Below are 17,061 nucleotides of genomic sequence, written 5' to 3'. Positions count from 1 at the left end.
TAATTTATACCATTTGAAAACTTGAAATGAAAGAACTCTTAATTCACCCAGTGTTACAAACACTCTGCTCTGGTTGTTACAGCTGGTCAATATAGGATTCCCCTATGGCTATGGGCGGGACCATCAGTCAGAATTTCTGCTGATTGTGTCGCGGCAAGTGAAGGGGGAGGAGACCAGTTTCCACAACAGCAGCAGTGAGGTGTGTCCCAGTAATACCCTCCACGCTCATTATAACAACGCACAGCCTATCTCCCTGCTTCTTACCATTACCTGCCTTACATAGCATCTTCCATTCTTTGAAAGGTCAATTTTCATTACTGTTTCAGTTCTGTGCTGTGCTGATATCAATTGTGTGTGTTGATATGTAGGTGTTGATATCAGTATCTATAGTCTATGCCTATTTTTCACTTTTTTTTACAGTGAAGTTTCAAGTTCAAGTTTCAAGATTGTTAAATGTCATTTCTAATATACACATGTAAAGGAGAACAAAATAATTGTTACTCCGGATTTGATGCAGTACAAAAACAACACAGTATGATAAACAACACAATAATAAAACAACATAATAAATTTAAATATATAAACATGAAAAATAGTTCAAAGTATTAAACTTGTGATCTCTATACTTTTAAATGGTAAACAAAAGATATGTAGGCCTAACATAACAAGTTATGAAATAAGGTTTGGAAACACAATCTTTCTTGTGGAAAGTCTGTTGTCGCTGGTAACCCCGACTTCGCACTGTTTTGGTGAAAGCTGCAACAGGCTTGGGTAACACTCAGGTAAGGGATCTTTCATCTTCCAGCTGTTGATACCTCTTTATATCTGTTTGAAAGATCTACTGTACTCATTGTTGTGCTCAGGAGATTAAAAGGGCAGTTGGGCGAGAACATGACTGCTTGTGTGGTTTAAGTGGCCCTTTAACATTTCATATCTCTGTTGAACAAGTGGAGCTATACAAAAACTTGAAAGTTGGAAGTGAAGACAAAATGGCACAGAAATACGTTATGATTTCTGGCATGTTGCCAGAGCAGTTTGATTAACTTAATAAGCATATTTTATTCCATTATCGCACTAAATATTTCTGAACTACATCATCTAAAATCAAGCTTCTACATTGTTTCATGTTTCAAAGTCCAGCAGCCATCACAGACAGTGTCAACACAGGGTATATTAATAAGCAGAGTCTAATGGGAAATGGAAATACAAGCTTTAAGTTTAAATATAGGGCTTAATTATAGTTGCAGAAATATTGAGAGTTTATAATTAAATGTAGATACATCTATTTCAAGTGTTGTAATTTACAAATCAGCAGTCTGAGTCTAGACCGATGAGAATGAAACTGGTGTGAGACCCAAAAGCAGGATGCAAGTTCATGCTGCCCCTGCTTGGCAACAACCCACCCAGGGGAACCATCAAATCACACCTAGACTGTCAAGCCCCTTACGGTTGTTGTATATTTCAGCAAAATAACTTCTCAGTTTTCTAAACTCAAAGCACAGCCTACTGTCTTTAATCTCTTCATGCATGACAACAGTCAATCCGTTGAAATTTTGCTGCAGTTCCTCTACTACAGTGATATCTTTCCTATGGTAGAGAGACGACATAGCCAATCAGAGCTCTATATAAATGGTGCAACACACCCCTGCTCCTCAGAGAAAGAGAAGATGAGGAAGATATTTTCCACCCAAAGGGTGGTGGGTGTCCAGAACTCACTGCAAAAACCCTCGCACATTTAAACAGTACTTCATTGTATACTTGAATATGGATCTGCAAAGGTATGGACTAAGAGCTGGCATGTGGAATTAAAATGGATGGCTCCCCTTGACCATCATGGACATAATAGGCTGAATGGTCTCTTGTCATGAATTTTCTGGTTTTGTTCAATAAGACTGTGGTCTTTTTCCAAGCTGTTAGAGATATGAACTGATTTGCAGCAACTCATCCAAGATACTTGAAGGGTATCAAACCTAACTGCTTTTGAATTTGGATAGTAGATTAGATTAGCTTTATTTGTCACATGTACATGGAAAGATCGAAGCATACAGTGAAATGCGCTGTTTGCATCAGCGACCAACACAGTCCAAGGATGTGCTGAGGGCAGCCTGCACGTGTCACTGTGCTTCTAGTGCCAATGTAGCGTGCCCATAACTTAGTAGCCCTAACCCCTGAATCTTTGGAATATGGAAGGAAACTGGCTCACCCAGGAAAAAGAAACACATAGTCACACAAAAATTTACAAACTCCTTACAGACGTGTCAGGAATTGAATGAACCCTGATTGCTGGCACTGTAAAACGTTGCACGAACTACTATGCTGCCATCCCAAAGAATACCAAATCATTTTGGTATATATTAAGCAACACACACAAAATGCTGGTGGAGCGCAGCAGGCCAGGCAGCAGCTATAGGAAGAAGCACTGTCGACGTTTCCTGACAAAGGGTCTCGGGCCGAAACGTCGACAGCGCTGCATCTGCAGATTTCCTCATGTTTGGTATATATTACTTGGTAAAGCTACTACATAAATGCAGAATACTGTGTTTCAATTTGAAATATTAGAGAACCATAGGTCCACAAGTTATTTCAGAGTATGTCAGAGCAGCACAGGATCGGCCTCAATAGCCACAGTCGACGCTGCCCGACAAACCAGTGACTACCAGAGGCGTAGTACCCATGGTCGACCACGACCGACGGAGGCCACACAGAGCATCACTTAGCTGATAGCACCAGAGAGAAACAGAATCCATCATATTCATCTCCAGATGAGAGGGAGTGTGATTTCTAATATCCCTTTCATGGAAGACAGTGAAATGAAATGTTGCCAACCGCTTGTTTTGTCTCTGGCCTGAATGGACTGGATTTTACTGACAGTACCAACTGGAACTACCAGTGTGTGCTCCTACTGCAGGAATTGGTGAATCTAAATATATCACTGGGTTTAACATGGACACCTATTCTCACTGGGGTTCTGTGCAATTAGCTGGGATGTCACCTCTACATGCTCCTTTGCAGTTAGACCTGTTGAAGGATCTGAGATCCCAGTGGGGATCCATAGCTTACAAAAGGCAAAGGGTTTTTAAGTAATTTTTCCTTGTAAATATTTACCGTACTTCAAGTTGAAGAGATTTAAAATGCTTCAGTGTCAGAATTGGGGAAGCAGGGGAGCGTGACAGTTAGTGTAATTGGTAATTGCTCACATGGGTGTAATTGGGTGGTGGGTGCTTGTTGAGCTGGAAGGGCCTGTTACTGTGGTGTATCCTAAGAATACTGATAATTATGTAATATCTGTGTCAGCTTCGAGGGAAGCTGAAGCTCTACCCAGAGCTTTGCTTTGTGTTAAAACCTGTTAGAACTTATCTACACTGATGCCCAATCACTCCAAGCCCCTCTGCCTGAAAAGAGGGTGAGGAAAGCCAGCAACTTCTGCCTTCCACAACTGGTCTAGGTAAACAAAATAATAAGCAGCACTCACAACATGCTGGAGGAACTCAGGAAGTCGAGCAGCATCTATGGAGAGAATAAACAGTTGACGTTTTGGCCTCAGGACGAAACATCAGCTGTTTATTCCCTTCCATAGATGCTGCCTGACTTACTAAGTTCCTCCAGCATAATCAGATCAGATTTAATATCACAAGCATATGTTGTGAAATGTAAATTACAGTAATATATATTAAAAATTAAATTAAATAAGTGGTGCAATAAGGGGAGAAAAAAAGAAAAAGTAGTGAGGTAGCATTCATGGGTTCAGTGCCCATTCAGAAATCTTGTGGCAGAGGGGAAGCAGTTGTTCCTGAACCATTGAGTGTGTGCCTCCTCCCTGATGGTAGCAATGAGAAGAGGGCATGTTCTGGGTGATGGGAGTCTTTAATTATGGATGCTATCTTTTTGAGGCATCGTTCCTTGAAGATGTCCTGGACAGTGGGGAAGCTAATACCTATGATGGAGCTGACTGAGTTCACAACTTTCTGCAGCTATTGCAATCCTGAGCAGTAGCCTCCCCCATACCAGACTGTGATGCAGCCAGTTAGAATTCTCTGCACAGTACATCTGTCGAGATTTACAAACATCTTTGGTGACATACTAAATCTCCTCAAACTTAATCATTGCTGTAATTCCATCTTTGTAACTGCATCAATGTGTTGAGCCCAGGAAAAATCCTCAGAGATGTTGACACCAGGAACTTGAAATTGCTCACCCTTTTGACTTCTGATCCCTCAAAAAGGACTGGTGTGTGTTCCCTTGTCTTGCCCTTTCTGAAGTCCATAATAAATTCTTTGGGCTTACTGACGTTGAGTGCGAGGTTATTGCTGCAACTCCACTCAACCAGCTGATCTGTCTCGCTCCTGTGCTCATTTTGTGTGTGTTGCTCAACAACTTTCAGCATCTGCAGAATCTCTTGTGCCTAAAACAAGATGATAATGTCAACAGAGAGGAAATTTGTAAATAAATATAAGAAAAAATACCTTCTGAAAATCTGAAATAAAAACAAAATGCTAGAAATATCCACATGAGCAGGCAGCATATATGGAAACAGAAATAGCATTTCAAGTCATCAGACAAGGGTTCTTCAGTCATTAATCCTGTTTCTATTCAACAAATGCTGCCTAACGTGCTAAGTGTTTCCAGTGTTTCCTGCTTTTACAAATTAGGGAACAAGAGTCTTTTGGGCGGCTAATTCTAACCACTTCTGAAGATAATTTCTGGGGGGAATGTCTTCATAAGATCAGCATCCTACTTGAAGCACTTGGCTTCCTCCCTCTGGAAGTACAGGTACTTAAAATTGCTATGTACATCCAAATGAAAACTTCCTTCTTTCAGTAATGTGCCTGAGTTCCCTCTTTCAATACTGATTCTATTTAGAGTTAAACTGTCTTTTTCCACTGTAATGAATACCAACTTCTTTGATCCTTGAAGCCTGGCTGATGTGGAGTTAATGTTCTCAATAAAAAGGTTGGTTTGTGAACTCTGCTTGATCTGTCTCTTTAGGGAAAATAGCTTGACAATAGTTTTTGCATTTTTCTGTTATGTCAGAACCTGTTTAGTCATTGTGCACCTGGCTTGCCCTTGGCTGTTTACTGTTTTGCTGCTCTTTGTAAAGCTGTTCTCAATTAGTTGGAAGAACTGAGTTGCAAGTCAATCCAATCATGCAAGGAAATGTCATGAAAGGTGAGACAGTATTGCCATCTACAGTTCTTTATACTGCTTCTCCAGTGACCAAATGTCTAAGCTAACACTTTTCATATTCTTTGCAACCGAAGATTAAGATGATGGCATTCCAAATGGCTTATCTAATACAAGGCTGTTTCAAATATTTCTTGACACGTGGATATGAAATATGGAAAGATTTACTGGTAGAGCAAGGTCATCTTTTTGAATAAGATGAATCCTGCTTTGTTTTTACATTCTTGCTCTGAACTTCGGTGGAGATCTTCAACAGCTGTATGTCCCCAGGCATGCCTAATCATGCACTGGTTGGAAAATAAGGACTATTGAATTTTGTTGGGGTGACCACCTGGCCATGTGAATTCATATGCTGGCCAGAATGTACCTTAAGGCTGGTGTAACGATGATGTATGGGACTTTTTTTTAAATCTCATTGCATTTTAAAATAGCGGCTAGTTATTCCACTGTAGTGGGGACCACAGTGTACAGCAGAACTCCAATAATAAAGCACATTCACGTCTTTGGTGCAGCATTAGCCAATTTTTCTGGATAGTTGGATGTTATTTCTATTAACGCCTGGACATTCTTTGAATACATTTTTAATTGTTAAAATGCAAGGTGAACTGAGTTAAAAGGGAGCACAGCAACAATGATCCAGGTAGGTGTAAAGGAAGCATGGCAACTAGGCCCTCCCATTATCTACAAGAAACACTGGAGCAGAGCTGCTACTCATTCTGGTGGAATGCAGGAACCCGAACCCCAGAGAGTTAAAGGGAGCTTGGCAAACATTATTTGTTGAACTATTTGCTGAACCATCAAGATTTCCAAATAGATGGATAGTGGATTAGCGGAGTTTTACTGAACAATGCTACATGTTCAGTCCCTAGCTGGTTGTTAAATAATGTCACTAGTGATAATGCTGCACTCATTCTAACTTAGGAGGGGGAAATCAGCCGGTCATCCTGCACCTGATATCCATCACAATGGATGCAATCTGTTTTAGACTTCACTGATGAATTCTATGAAGGAATAGCCAGCCAGCACTGCGTGAGGTTTACATGCAGTAACGGCACTTGAATTTGCTCCTGGAGCAGCCATAAATCTGAATGAGTTGGCTCATTCAAAACTCACTAAAGTGTCCTCACTGGGTCATATTTGTTGCTATTCTGAGAAAGGGTAGGGCCACTGGGCTTACTATTTTGACACGCTGAATACTTATCCAATTTTAATACTCAGGAAAGTTCTGCAAGTATTCAGCAGGTCAGACAGAGGAATGGTCCAATTTTCAGATCAATGGCCTTTCATTAGAACTGGTTGCAGAATAGAGATAAAAGTAGAAAGTGTAAGGAGGAGGGGGATGGAATGCTGATGATAAGGTGGAGACTCACAGAGACAGTGTCACACAGTGGTGGTTGACGAGGGGTAATGAAGGCTTGTTAATCACAACTGATTTGTCCAGAGTGAAAGTCAATAAAGATAAACAAGAATAGAGGAAAGAAGGAAACACTATTGGAACTGAAAGATACAAAAAACTCAAATAGTGGAAACAGCAGATTGCTGAAATACTCAGTGGGTCAGTCAGTGTCTGTAAAGAGGGGCAATAAGATAAAGATGCATGCTGATTAATTTTCATGAAAACTTAACCAGTGTTTTCAGCTTGTATCAAGATTAGTGTATGCAATTGTTGAGCTCAAGATTTTGTCTAGGATGTTGTATTGTTGCTGTTTTGGAACAGTGCAATAAGTCACAGTGTGTAAAAGAATTAAAGTGACAGATAACTGAAAATTCCGGATGATCTTTGCAGACTGAATGGGGGTAACCACTCTTTTTGCTTTCTTCACTGTGGTGGAAACCACGATGTAAGTGCCAAACTTCATTCAGTAAGCATCGATCTCAAGCCTGACAAGGTTAGTGCTATTGTTTGGCAAAATAGCCTCTACTTCCCGATATTAGATCTCCCACACCACCTCATACTTTCCTGTGTACCACTGAACATAGATAGATAGATACTTTATTCATCCCCATGGGGAAATTCAACATTTTTTCCAATGTCCCATACACTTATTGTAGCAAAACTAATTACAAACAATACTTAACTCAGTAAAAATATGATATGCATCTAAAATCACCCTCTCAAAAAGCATTAATAATAGCTTTTAAAAAGTTCTTAAGTAGTTTACTTAAATACATTGAGTCCTAACCCTGGCACTTTAACATATCTTACTCCTGGCGGAGTAAGCCATTGTCATTACCAGTACATTGCCATTGTCTTACACTTGCACCTCTGATATCCTTTGACGCTGTCCTGATCCCAACTGGTTCAGTTGTATATCCAGTCTCTAAATCAGGAAGCTTATTACTTCTTCCTTAAACACATGTTAAATTTACCCCCTCCACCATCATCATCATCTACAACTGCCTGAAGTTGAACTTTAAACACACTCACCTCTTCTAAATGAACTGTGTAACTGGGAACCTACGCAGACCTGAGCTTTGCCTTTCTCTGTGGGACACATTGAATGGACAGTTTCTGTCTCACTCTGACTTGGGCCCCTCTTTCACTTCTTTATTCAGTATCTTATTAACTGTGTTGATGCAGCTTCCTGCTACCATACATACAAAACAATTTTCATCACCTTACCATCCTCTGTCTTTTTTGTGTGGTCCATCCCTAAGTTTTTACCCATCCAAGGAAGGCTAATGACCAATATTTAATGTAAGTCAACAGATCTTAATCCAACTGTACCTCTTCCTGACCTGCTTCCTATAACTTCAGTTTAATTATACCTGTTCCCTTGATTATATTTTCTGCACCAGTATTACTGAACTCTTTTCTCCTTTACTGTGTTTTTTGCCTCCATCATGTTTGACAGGACCCTGAACTGCATTTACTGCTTTGTTACTGCTGCCCTTACCACACCAGCCTCTACATTCAATGGATCATCCTTCATAAACATCTCCTACTCTCAATGTGGCACCTCTATCAGCAGCTCTATTTCTCCCTTTTTACCATTCTAGTAGGGCTGTTCCTGCTGTGACTCTGACTCATTCTCCCATCTCCACCAACATCCATTCTTTTCAAGGTACATTCCCACACAACCAAAGGAGGTGTACCGTCTGCCCTATACCTTCCCACATCTGGACTCAACACTCTCAGTAAAGCAGCAATTCACTTATTCAAATTTAGCATCTTGCATTTGGTGTTCATGATATAGTCTCCAGACTGGAACAATCAAATGCTGTTAGGGTGATCACTTTGGAGACCATCTTTATTCAGACCACAGGGTTACCCTGATCATGTACTGAAAGTATCGTCCATCTTCTTAAAAATTATTACCTGTTCTGAAGCTGACTAGGTGGGACCAAAGCTGAGTATTGCTGTCATGAATATAAAAACAAGTAGAGCTTAGTTGTTATTTTTGAGGTAAACCTGTTTACAATCATCTTCGTTCCTGATCCCAGAGGTATTTTCTCTTGGGACTTATTGCAAAAACATTCCGTGCACTTTGTTCTCCTTTTTGTTTTGCAAGAGATACAATTAAGTATGTGTTTTTTTAAATATATATTTATGTTTCAGATACTAAACCACTGACCTTTTAAAAGTCCAAGTCTCCATTGAACGACTGCATTGTAAGGAAAAAGTGTAGTGGCTATTGTGAGGAATGGACAATATGATGGAATGTGACCCAGACAGCAGGTTGCCACATTGCTCTCTCCATTTTCTGTAAAGGGCATTAAAATGTTGGATATGAATAGATTGGTTGCTTTTGTTTGTCCCATAAAGAGCTGATGCATTAAAGATCACATTACCAATAAGACCAGGGCTCACCTGGAAGATGCAACAAAACTGATGGAAAAACTCAAGTCATTTTTGGGGGGGAGCAGCGTTTGAATCTGGAAAATTTTTCTCTATAACCTCCTCAGGTTTCCACCACCTGCATTTTTGATCTTTACTCGGGTGATCATTCTGGCCCTGGTTAATAGGAAAAAAAGTGTTTTCCTCCTGTACAGGATGATCTCTGCCTCATATAAAAACAATTGCAGATCTTGTTGGAAGGAGTTCAGGGAATCACACTCACAATCTCAGGTCTGCCCCTGCTGAACCTGAAGAATCAGGATATTTCATCACAGACATTGGACTTAGAAAGCGTTTGACCTCAGGGCCAACTCCAGATCATAGGCCAGTTCTACTCGAGGAAGATTAGCCAGGAATCCCACTGCCACTCACAAAGTAGTCCTTGCAGGGCTTGAGTTCTTTCTCCTGATCACCGACTTGCTCCTGAGAATAGAAAGTAATTGGTCGCAGCACAGAGCAACTGTTATGTAGGAGAGATGGGTCGGGGCATCCACTCATAATAGGACAGGTCTCGATGTGGAAAGTGAGCTGGTCCTAACCACTACCCCCACCTCCCCAGGATTACAAGGCAATAGTCAAATAAATGCAGCATTGAGCAGTCTTTGTTGGACTTTGCAGTGAAGTAACAGTAGGCTAGACCTGGCATCAAAGGATGGTAAAAGGATTGTTAACTGACTGTAATCTCAGCCTTTGGGTAGGTGTAGAAAAGTTCACACTAAAATATTCATGAACAGAAAATGGTTATTCATACAAATGAAATTAGGAAAAATGATCTGAGGCAGAAATTTATAGAACAATGAGAGAATCAGAGGCACTAATTATAGGTCCAATCTGAGACAGAGGCATTTTCTTAGGCTTTGCAGTTTGTTAAACCACAATTGAAACTTGGCATTTCACAAAAAGGATGTTTATCCAGTGTGGTGCCATCACTCTTCTCATTGATTCCAGTCAACCGCATCAGTCACTGCTGCCTTTAGCTACAGGATCCCTGCCTTTCTACAGCTGCAGAGGATACTTGCAGAGTCACTGAAGCTGTGGTTCTGATCTCATCACAAAGATGGTCACGTTTAAGCCTGGCTTGATTCATTCAGCCCTCGCAGTTAGAACACTTTGGTGTGGCAGTAACCAAATTCACAAATCATTGCCTCCACTCATCATTTCTTTCCATTTTTTAGAGAAGGTAGTTAATGAGTACATTTGTCAGAGCTTATTTCACAGCTTTTTCATCCTGACCTTCTGCTTTCATTGGCCTGCAATGACAAACAGCTATTTAGGTGCACTCTGCTGAAGTTCATGGCTTTGTCTTATGATAATCCCCCATTCTGAGGCATTGCAATAGCACTGAATGGGGGATTGAAGAAAAGCAGCTCATAAAGGGAGCAAAACTAAGCAGGGAAGAATGAGAAGGAAGGAAAAAGAAATGAGGAACTGGAGAGACAACGCTCTAGGTAAGGGTCAGCATTTTGTTGAGGATCAGCTGGTGTTATGCATACATTTATTGTTAGGCTGGTCTATGGACATGCTATGAAAGTGAATTGGTGAAATATTCTTTTGCTCCAGCACTTCAAGGTTTTCTAAACAAAACTGGCTGAGCCTACCCTGGTACAACAAGTGTCAAAGTTATACCTACTTCCACCACTTATAGCCCTGGAAAGTGGGAGCATCAACATTGTATCTGTCCTTCCCTTTGGCCTTCCTCTTATATACACAGCCCACTGGAGGTAGCTTATTTAAAGTGATGGAAGATGAAGGTGTTAATTCATTATTTCGGGAAGTTGGGTCACACTCATCGAAGTACATCACTCAGTTTCCCTGATTAGATGCTTTTGGATCCCAATATTTTAAAGTGGTAAACACACTCTCGTTTCTTCGCAGCTGGTCAGTATGGGCTCTTCCTACAACTATGGAAATGAAGATCAGGCTGAATTTCTTTGTGTGGTCTCCAGAGAATTACATAATACTCCTTATGGCACAAATTCAGAACCCAGTGAAAAAGCCAAGGTGAGTAAAATTATACAGAGTTATAGTTTCCTAAATGCTTATTTCTGCAGTTTTCATCTCGGTTGTAACCTTAACAGAAATGAGTTTGGAGAAATGTCAAATGGTCTAAGTTACCTGCACAGAATGGTTACTACTGTACAGCTCATTCTTGATCAAATATGGGGTGCTCAGAGGCCCCAGTGTTTCTGAGAGGTTGGGTTATACATTCAATGGCCACTTTATTAGGTACACTGGCGCACCTTGTTAATGCAAATATCTAATCACCCAGTCGTGACAGCAATTCAATGCACAAAAGCATGCAGACATGGTCAAGAGGGTCAAACCAAACATCAGAATGAGGAAGAAATGTGATCAAAGTGGCTTTGACAATGGAATGATTGTTGGTGCCAGGTAGGGTGAGTTAAATATCTCAGAAACTGATTATCTCCTGGGATTTTCGCACATAACAGTCACTAGAGTTTATAGAAAATGGTGCAACAAACAAAAAAAAAATTCTGTGGGGGCAGTTCTGTGGGCGAAAATGCCTTGTTAATGACAAAGGTCAGAGGAGAATGGCCAGATCGGTTCAAGTTGACAGGACAGCAACAGTAACTCAACCACGCATTACAGCAATGGTGTGCAGAAAAGCATCTCTGATTGCACAACATGTGGGTGGGCTGCAGCAGCAGAAGAACACACCAAGTTCCTCTCTTATAGCCAATAAAGTGGCCACTGAGTGTATGTGATAGGGGAGTATAACTCACCCTTCAACAAAGAGTACATTATGGGGACATTAAATGCAGGGAGTGATGTGCTCCAGCTTTCACCATGAATTAAAAATGGACATTCATTATTTTATAAATAAACGTCATTTGACATTATTTTGCCAGATCTATTCCTGGTGTGCCCAGATGGAGCTCTCTAACAGAGGTCACTCTTTCCTTGTTGCTGATTTTGCTACTGGTATTTATCATGTAGTAGTGGTGCAGAGCTCTGCATATTGCAGTGCTGGATTTAGCAATGAACATGAAGGCATTTTGTCTACAGAGATTTTTAAACACGCTGTTGTTTCTTTTGCCAGACTAAGCACTGAGATAAGGGAACAATTTATGCCCCAGAACATCTTAAAGCAATGTTGGTTTAGAATCACAGAATCAGAGAGATATAGCACAGATACAGGTCCTTTGTCCCACCAAGTTCACACTGACCATCAGCAGCGTTTGTGGATTCTGTTCACCATCGACTCTAATGGTTGGTTAAAGATAGAAAAGCTCTAACCAGATCAAACCCTAACAGACAGAAGACATAGTGATCCTAATTCCAATCATCCCTGTGACTAAGTAAATAATTGCAAATGTTATTCTGAGCACTGCACTGGGATTATATGAATATATTTAATCATTGACTAATTCACTAGCTTAACTGCTTCCTATTTTTGAATTAATTCTGCACAACTTTATAAAAACAGTGTTCAGCATTAGTTCATTTGTTTATAGAATTAGATTATTGTCTTTTTCAGCAGTTTCTTTCAGCAGTTTTAATTCTTTATCCTCAACATGGATAATTAAAGTAACGTTTAGAGTCATAGAATCCAGAAGTTATACAAAGACAACTAAAATGCTTATCTAACTTAATCCCATTTGCCTATGTCAAAGAAGTCGAGATCCAGAGAAAACCCATAAGGTCACAGAGAAGACATGCAAACTCCATGCAGAGAGGGTTGTATCTGGGACATGGGAGCTGTGAGGCAGACTATCCACTAGCTGTGCCACTCATTTGGAGTAGGAGGGAAGGGGGTGTTTTCATCTCAATCCACCCAAGGCAGTTCTGTAGCTAGTACTTCGTTTTCCACCTTAGTGATGTCACTAGCCAGTTGTCAAAGACTTAACAGTGAATTACAGTGTCAGCCATCCTTCCAGCTTTGATTGTGAGTCCAGGTTTCAAACATGAATAAACAATCTGTTCCAGTGTGGTTTGTGTGCTTAAATAAGATGGTGCATGGAAATTTACACTATCCCACTGAATCGGGCTCAACAAAGTGCTCAGCGAAGGAGTGAGAAAATCAGATGTTGTTCTTATGCTTGTTCCCTGGTGGAGTTTATAAACATTCAGCTTGGTGTTTGGTGAAATACAGGGTTATGAGGGGCTTGCTAATGCTCCATCTGAGCACACTCGGGTGTAATAATGAATGCATCCACCTCTTCACTGTCACACAACTCCAGGAGAAAGTTGATTTTCAATTATTGGAGTTCAAATTTGTTAAAGTAGGTAACTTTTAGCTAATCTTGTCCACTATTTTATTTGAGCACCTTTATTTTTACTTTTCCTGTTGCTGACATACTTGACCTGAGTTTGGAAACAATTGCCTACAACAATGTCTTCCTTCCTGTTTACATTTCTGCATGCTGCATGCTGAATCCAGAGCGACGATGAAGAGACGGATTACGATATGATTGACTCAGATTAATTTGAAATAAAATGTACCGGTGAGCACGAGTGATCTGCTGGAAAAAGCACAGATCCTCTCAGTTCCCCTCAGTTTATCCTTGCCTCTGTAGAGTTGCCATCCGTGACCCTAACTCTCATTTGCCTTGTTCTGCCCTGCCCTTGACCAGCCTGGATGCTTGCTGCCTGGTAGTACAGTACTGTCCTGTGTGTTACCCCGCTGTTGCATGCTCTACTGTGGCACCGGGTAGAGATGTTTGATACATTCAACTTTAAGAGAGCTTTCTTTAAGTTAGAGAGCTCCTGCAAAATACAAAAGTGTCCTGTTGCCATGTGTATCAGACTGAGTACCAGATGTTGCTGAAATGTTTACGATTATAGGCACAATGGGTTGCCCAGTGACTATTGGCCTCGTACAGCGACTCCAGAACCTGAGTTACCTGAACCTGTTATGGGCATTTAATTTGTCTAGCAGCCTTTAGCTCAATGTTTCAGAATGGAAAGGGTATGAAAATCCCTACATTTCAGTCTGGAAGCAGAAAGAGAGGGGAGAGCTGATAGGATTTTTCTCTGATGTGCCCAGACTGAAAAACATGGATCAACTCCAACATCAATCCATCTATTTGTTCACATGCTCAGTATCATCAAGAATTCTTCACTTCTCAGCCCAGGGAATAGACCCTTCAGCCCACAATGTCGAGCTGAACCAATTAAGTTAGTAATAAAATGGTCAACTGATCTAATCTTTACTGCCTACACAATGTCCATATTCTTCTACTTCCCTCACATTCATGTGCCTGTTTAAATGTCTCTTAAAAGTCCTTAATGCATCTTACTCTACCACCACCCCAGCAGCACATTCCAGGCATGCGTCCCTCTTCGTAAAACAAAACAACTTTGTAAAAAAAAAAACATCTCCTTTGAAATTACCCCCTCACCTTAAATACATGCTGTCTGGATTTAGATATTTCAAACCCTGGGAAAAAAGATATTGTCTGTCTACTGTGTCTGTGCTTCTCATAATCTTAAAACCTCTATCAGATCTCCCTCAGCCTCCACTGATCCAGATAAAACAACACAAGTTTATCCAGCCTCTCACGATAGCACGTCCTCTAATCCAGGCAGCATCCTGGTAAACTTCTGTGCCCCTTCCAAAGCCTCAGCATTCTTCCTGTAATGGGACAATCTGACTCCAGATGTAGCCCAACTAGAATTTTATAAATCTGCTACATAACTTCATGACCTTTGAACTCAATGCCTCAACTAATAAAGGCAAACATGCCATCTGCCTTCTTAACCACCCTGTCGACCTGTTATACCACTCCTTTCAGGGAGTTATAAACTTGGACCCCAAGATCCCTCTGCTCGATACTGTTAGATAACAGTGTACTGTTGCTTTACAAGGTGTCTCTTCACATTTAGCCAGATTAAACTCCCACCTGCTATTTCTCTGCCCATTATCTGCAACTGATCTATATTGTGTTGTATTCTTTGCCAATCTTCTACACTATCCATAACCCCATCAATCTTCTTATCATCTACAAACTTACTTACTCACCCGTCTGCATTTTCATCCAGGTCATTTAAATACAACACAAGCAGCAGAGGCCCTAGTTCAGATCCCTGTGGAAAACCACATTGCAGACTACCAGTCAGAACAAGTCCCTTCAACCACTACCCTCTGTCTTAATCTTTTGGGACCTTGTCCTCCGGAACCTCACTTACTAAAATTAATGTAAACAATACCCACAGTTCTACCTCCATCAATCATCTTTGTCACCTCATCAAAAAAACTCAAGTTAGTAAGACACATGCTGGTTCCCTAACTATGCCATGCTTTTCCAAATGCTCATAAATCTTATCCCTAAGAACTCTCTCCAGTAACTTCCTACTACTAATGTGAGACTCACCAGTATATAGTTTCAGGAACATCTATGATTCCCTTTCTTGAATAATGGAATATTAGCTACTCTGGGATCTCGCCTCTGGCTAGAGAGGACACAGAAGGTATAAATCAAGGCTCCAGTGATCGCTTCTCTTGGATCTCTCAATAACCTGGGGTATTTCCCAAAAGACCCTGGGGGCTTGTACACCTTAGTGCTCTGTAGGAGACCCAAAACTACTTCATCTTTTACTTTGAAATGCTCTAGCATATCAATATGGTTAGCACTGATCTCCCTATCTCCACGTCCTCTTCTCCTTGGTAAATACTGATGTAAAGTACTCATTAATGACCTCACCCACATCATTCACAGCCCCTTCATCATTGAATGATCCTACCCTCTCCCTAGTTATCTTCTTGCTCTTGATGTATGTATAGAATGCCTTGGGATTCTCTTTAATCCTGCTTGCCAAGGACTTTACATGGCCACTCCTGGCTCTCCTAATTCCCTTCTTGAGTTCTTTTCTAGTTTCTTTATAATCCTCAAGGGACCTGTTTGATTAATCTTTACATACTTTACTTTTACTTCTTGACTAAATTATCACCTCTCTCAACAACCAAGGTAATCATACTTGTCCTTCCTTCTGACTTGTCATTCCTGTCCTGTACTCTGTGCAGGTATGATAATCCTCCAGCACCTGCTGCTGCCCAGGGCATTCACTCTGTATGTCTGACCACAACAACATCCCTTTATAGGGTATCTATTTTTTAAAAAAAACAAGGAATGCAAAGGAACTTATCAAACAAACATTGAGGTTGTTACCCAAGGAACTAAGGACAAAATCTTGTCCATCGCTTGGTTTAAGAAGTGCCTCGGGAAGAGAGACAGGTTTATGGTGGAAAGTCCAGAGCTAGGAGCTTAGTCAAGCATTTCAAGATAAGCATAAGAATTTTAATATCAGGGTTTTGCTTTTATGCATGGAACATGATGTGATTTAGGAAGTGGGGAGCAATGTTTTGGATGATCTCAGGTTGGTAAGCAACAGAGAGGGGGAGGTGAATGGAGAGGTGACAGAATAGCCAAGTCTAGAGGTAATAAAGATTGCGATGAGGGGATGAGAATGAGATTGAAGAATAAGGGTGATGGTAGAGATGGAAAACAATTTTTTGTAACGATAAGGATATGTGTTTAGTCAAGTGGAGTTTATTATCAGATGCATAAAGTACAGTGAGATGCAGTGCAATGCACCTCACTACAAGAGATATTGAAAATTTGAAGAATATAAATTAATGCATAAGTTATATATTATATTATACCATATAGTGGAGAAAAAAAAACAACTGTATCATCTTGATCACTTGAACAAATATGCTAAACTTTTGAATATTCTGGGTCAGAGAGGGATGGGTGGGCTCCCATGAGAAAGGACAGCATTCATCATTCCATTTGGCAACATCTTCTATTCAGCTAATGCTTCCCTTAATATTCTGATATCGAGCTAACATAACTAACTTTACTTGGAATAGAAGGAAACTGAGCGAAGAAGGATACTTTTTCATTCTAGGTAACCATTATTGATTCTTTACACCCTGTTCCTTATATCTCATTTTATTTGTGGGTCCCAGGAGACAGAATTTTTGAACATTAGTTTGACTGTTGTGAGCTGGCATGACATCAACTTCAGTTTGTACAGAAAAGAGAAACAATGCAGGAAAAAATGTAAGCAAATCTTGT

The 17,061-nt window shown here is 40.5% G+C and overlaps 1 protein-coding gene across 1 annotated transcript in view; it reads left to right on the top strand.

The window, feature by feature from the left end:
- The window catches only part of LOC140735620 (BTB/POZ domain-containing protein KCTD5-like), a 64,251-nt gene that overhangs the window by 45,423 nt on the left and 1,767 nt on the right, over positions 1–17,061 (top strand). Inside the window, exon 5 of the mRNA XM_073060872.1 lies at positions 10,895–11,020. Within this exon, the coding sequence (XP_072916973.1) occupies positions 10,895–11,020 (126 nt within the window). The remainder of the gene's footprint in view (positions 1–10,894; positions 11,021–17,061) is intronic.

The sequence above is a fragment of the Hemitrygon akajei genome, chromosome 11, assembly GCF_048418815.1.
Source record: "Hemitrygon akajei chromosome 11, sHemAka1.3, whole genome shotgun sequence".
Lineage (NCBI taxonomy): Eukaryota > Metazoa > Chordata > Chondrichthyes > Myliobatiformes > Dasyatidae > Hemitrygon > Hemitrygon akajei.
The sequence above is the reverse complement of the archived record's forward strand: the minus strand, read 5'-3'. Positions and strand labels throughout refer to the sequence as shown.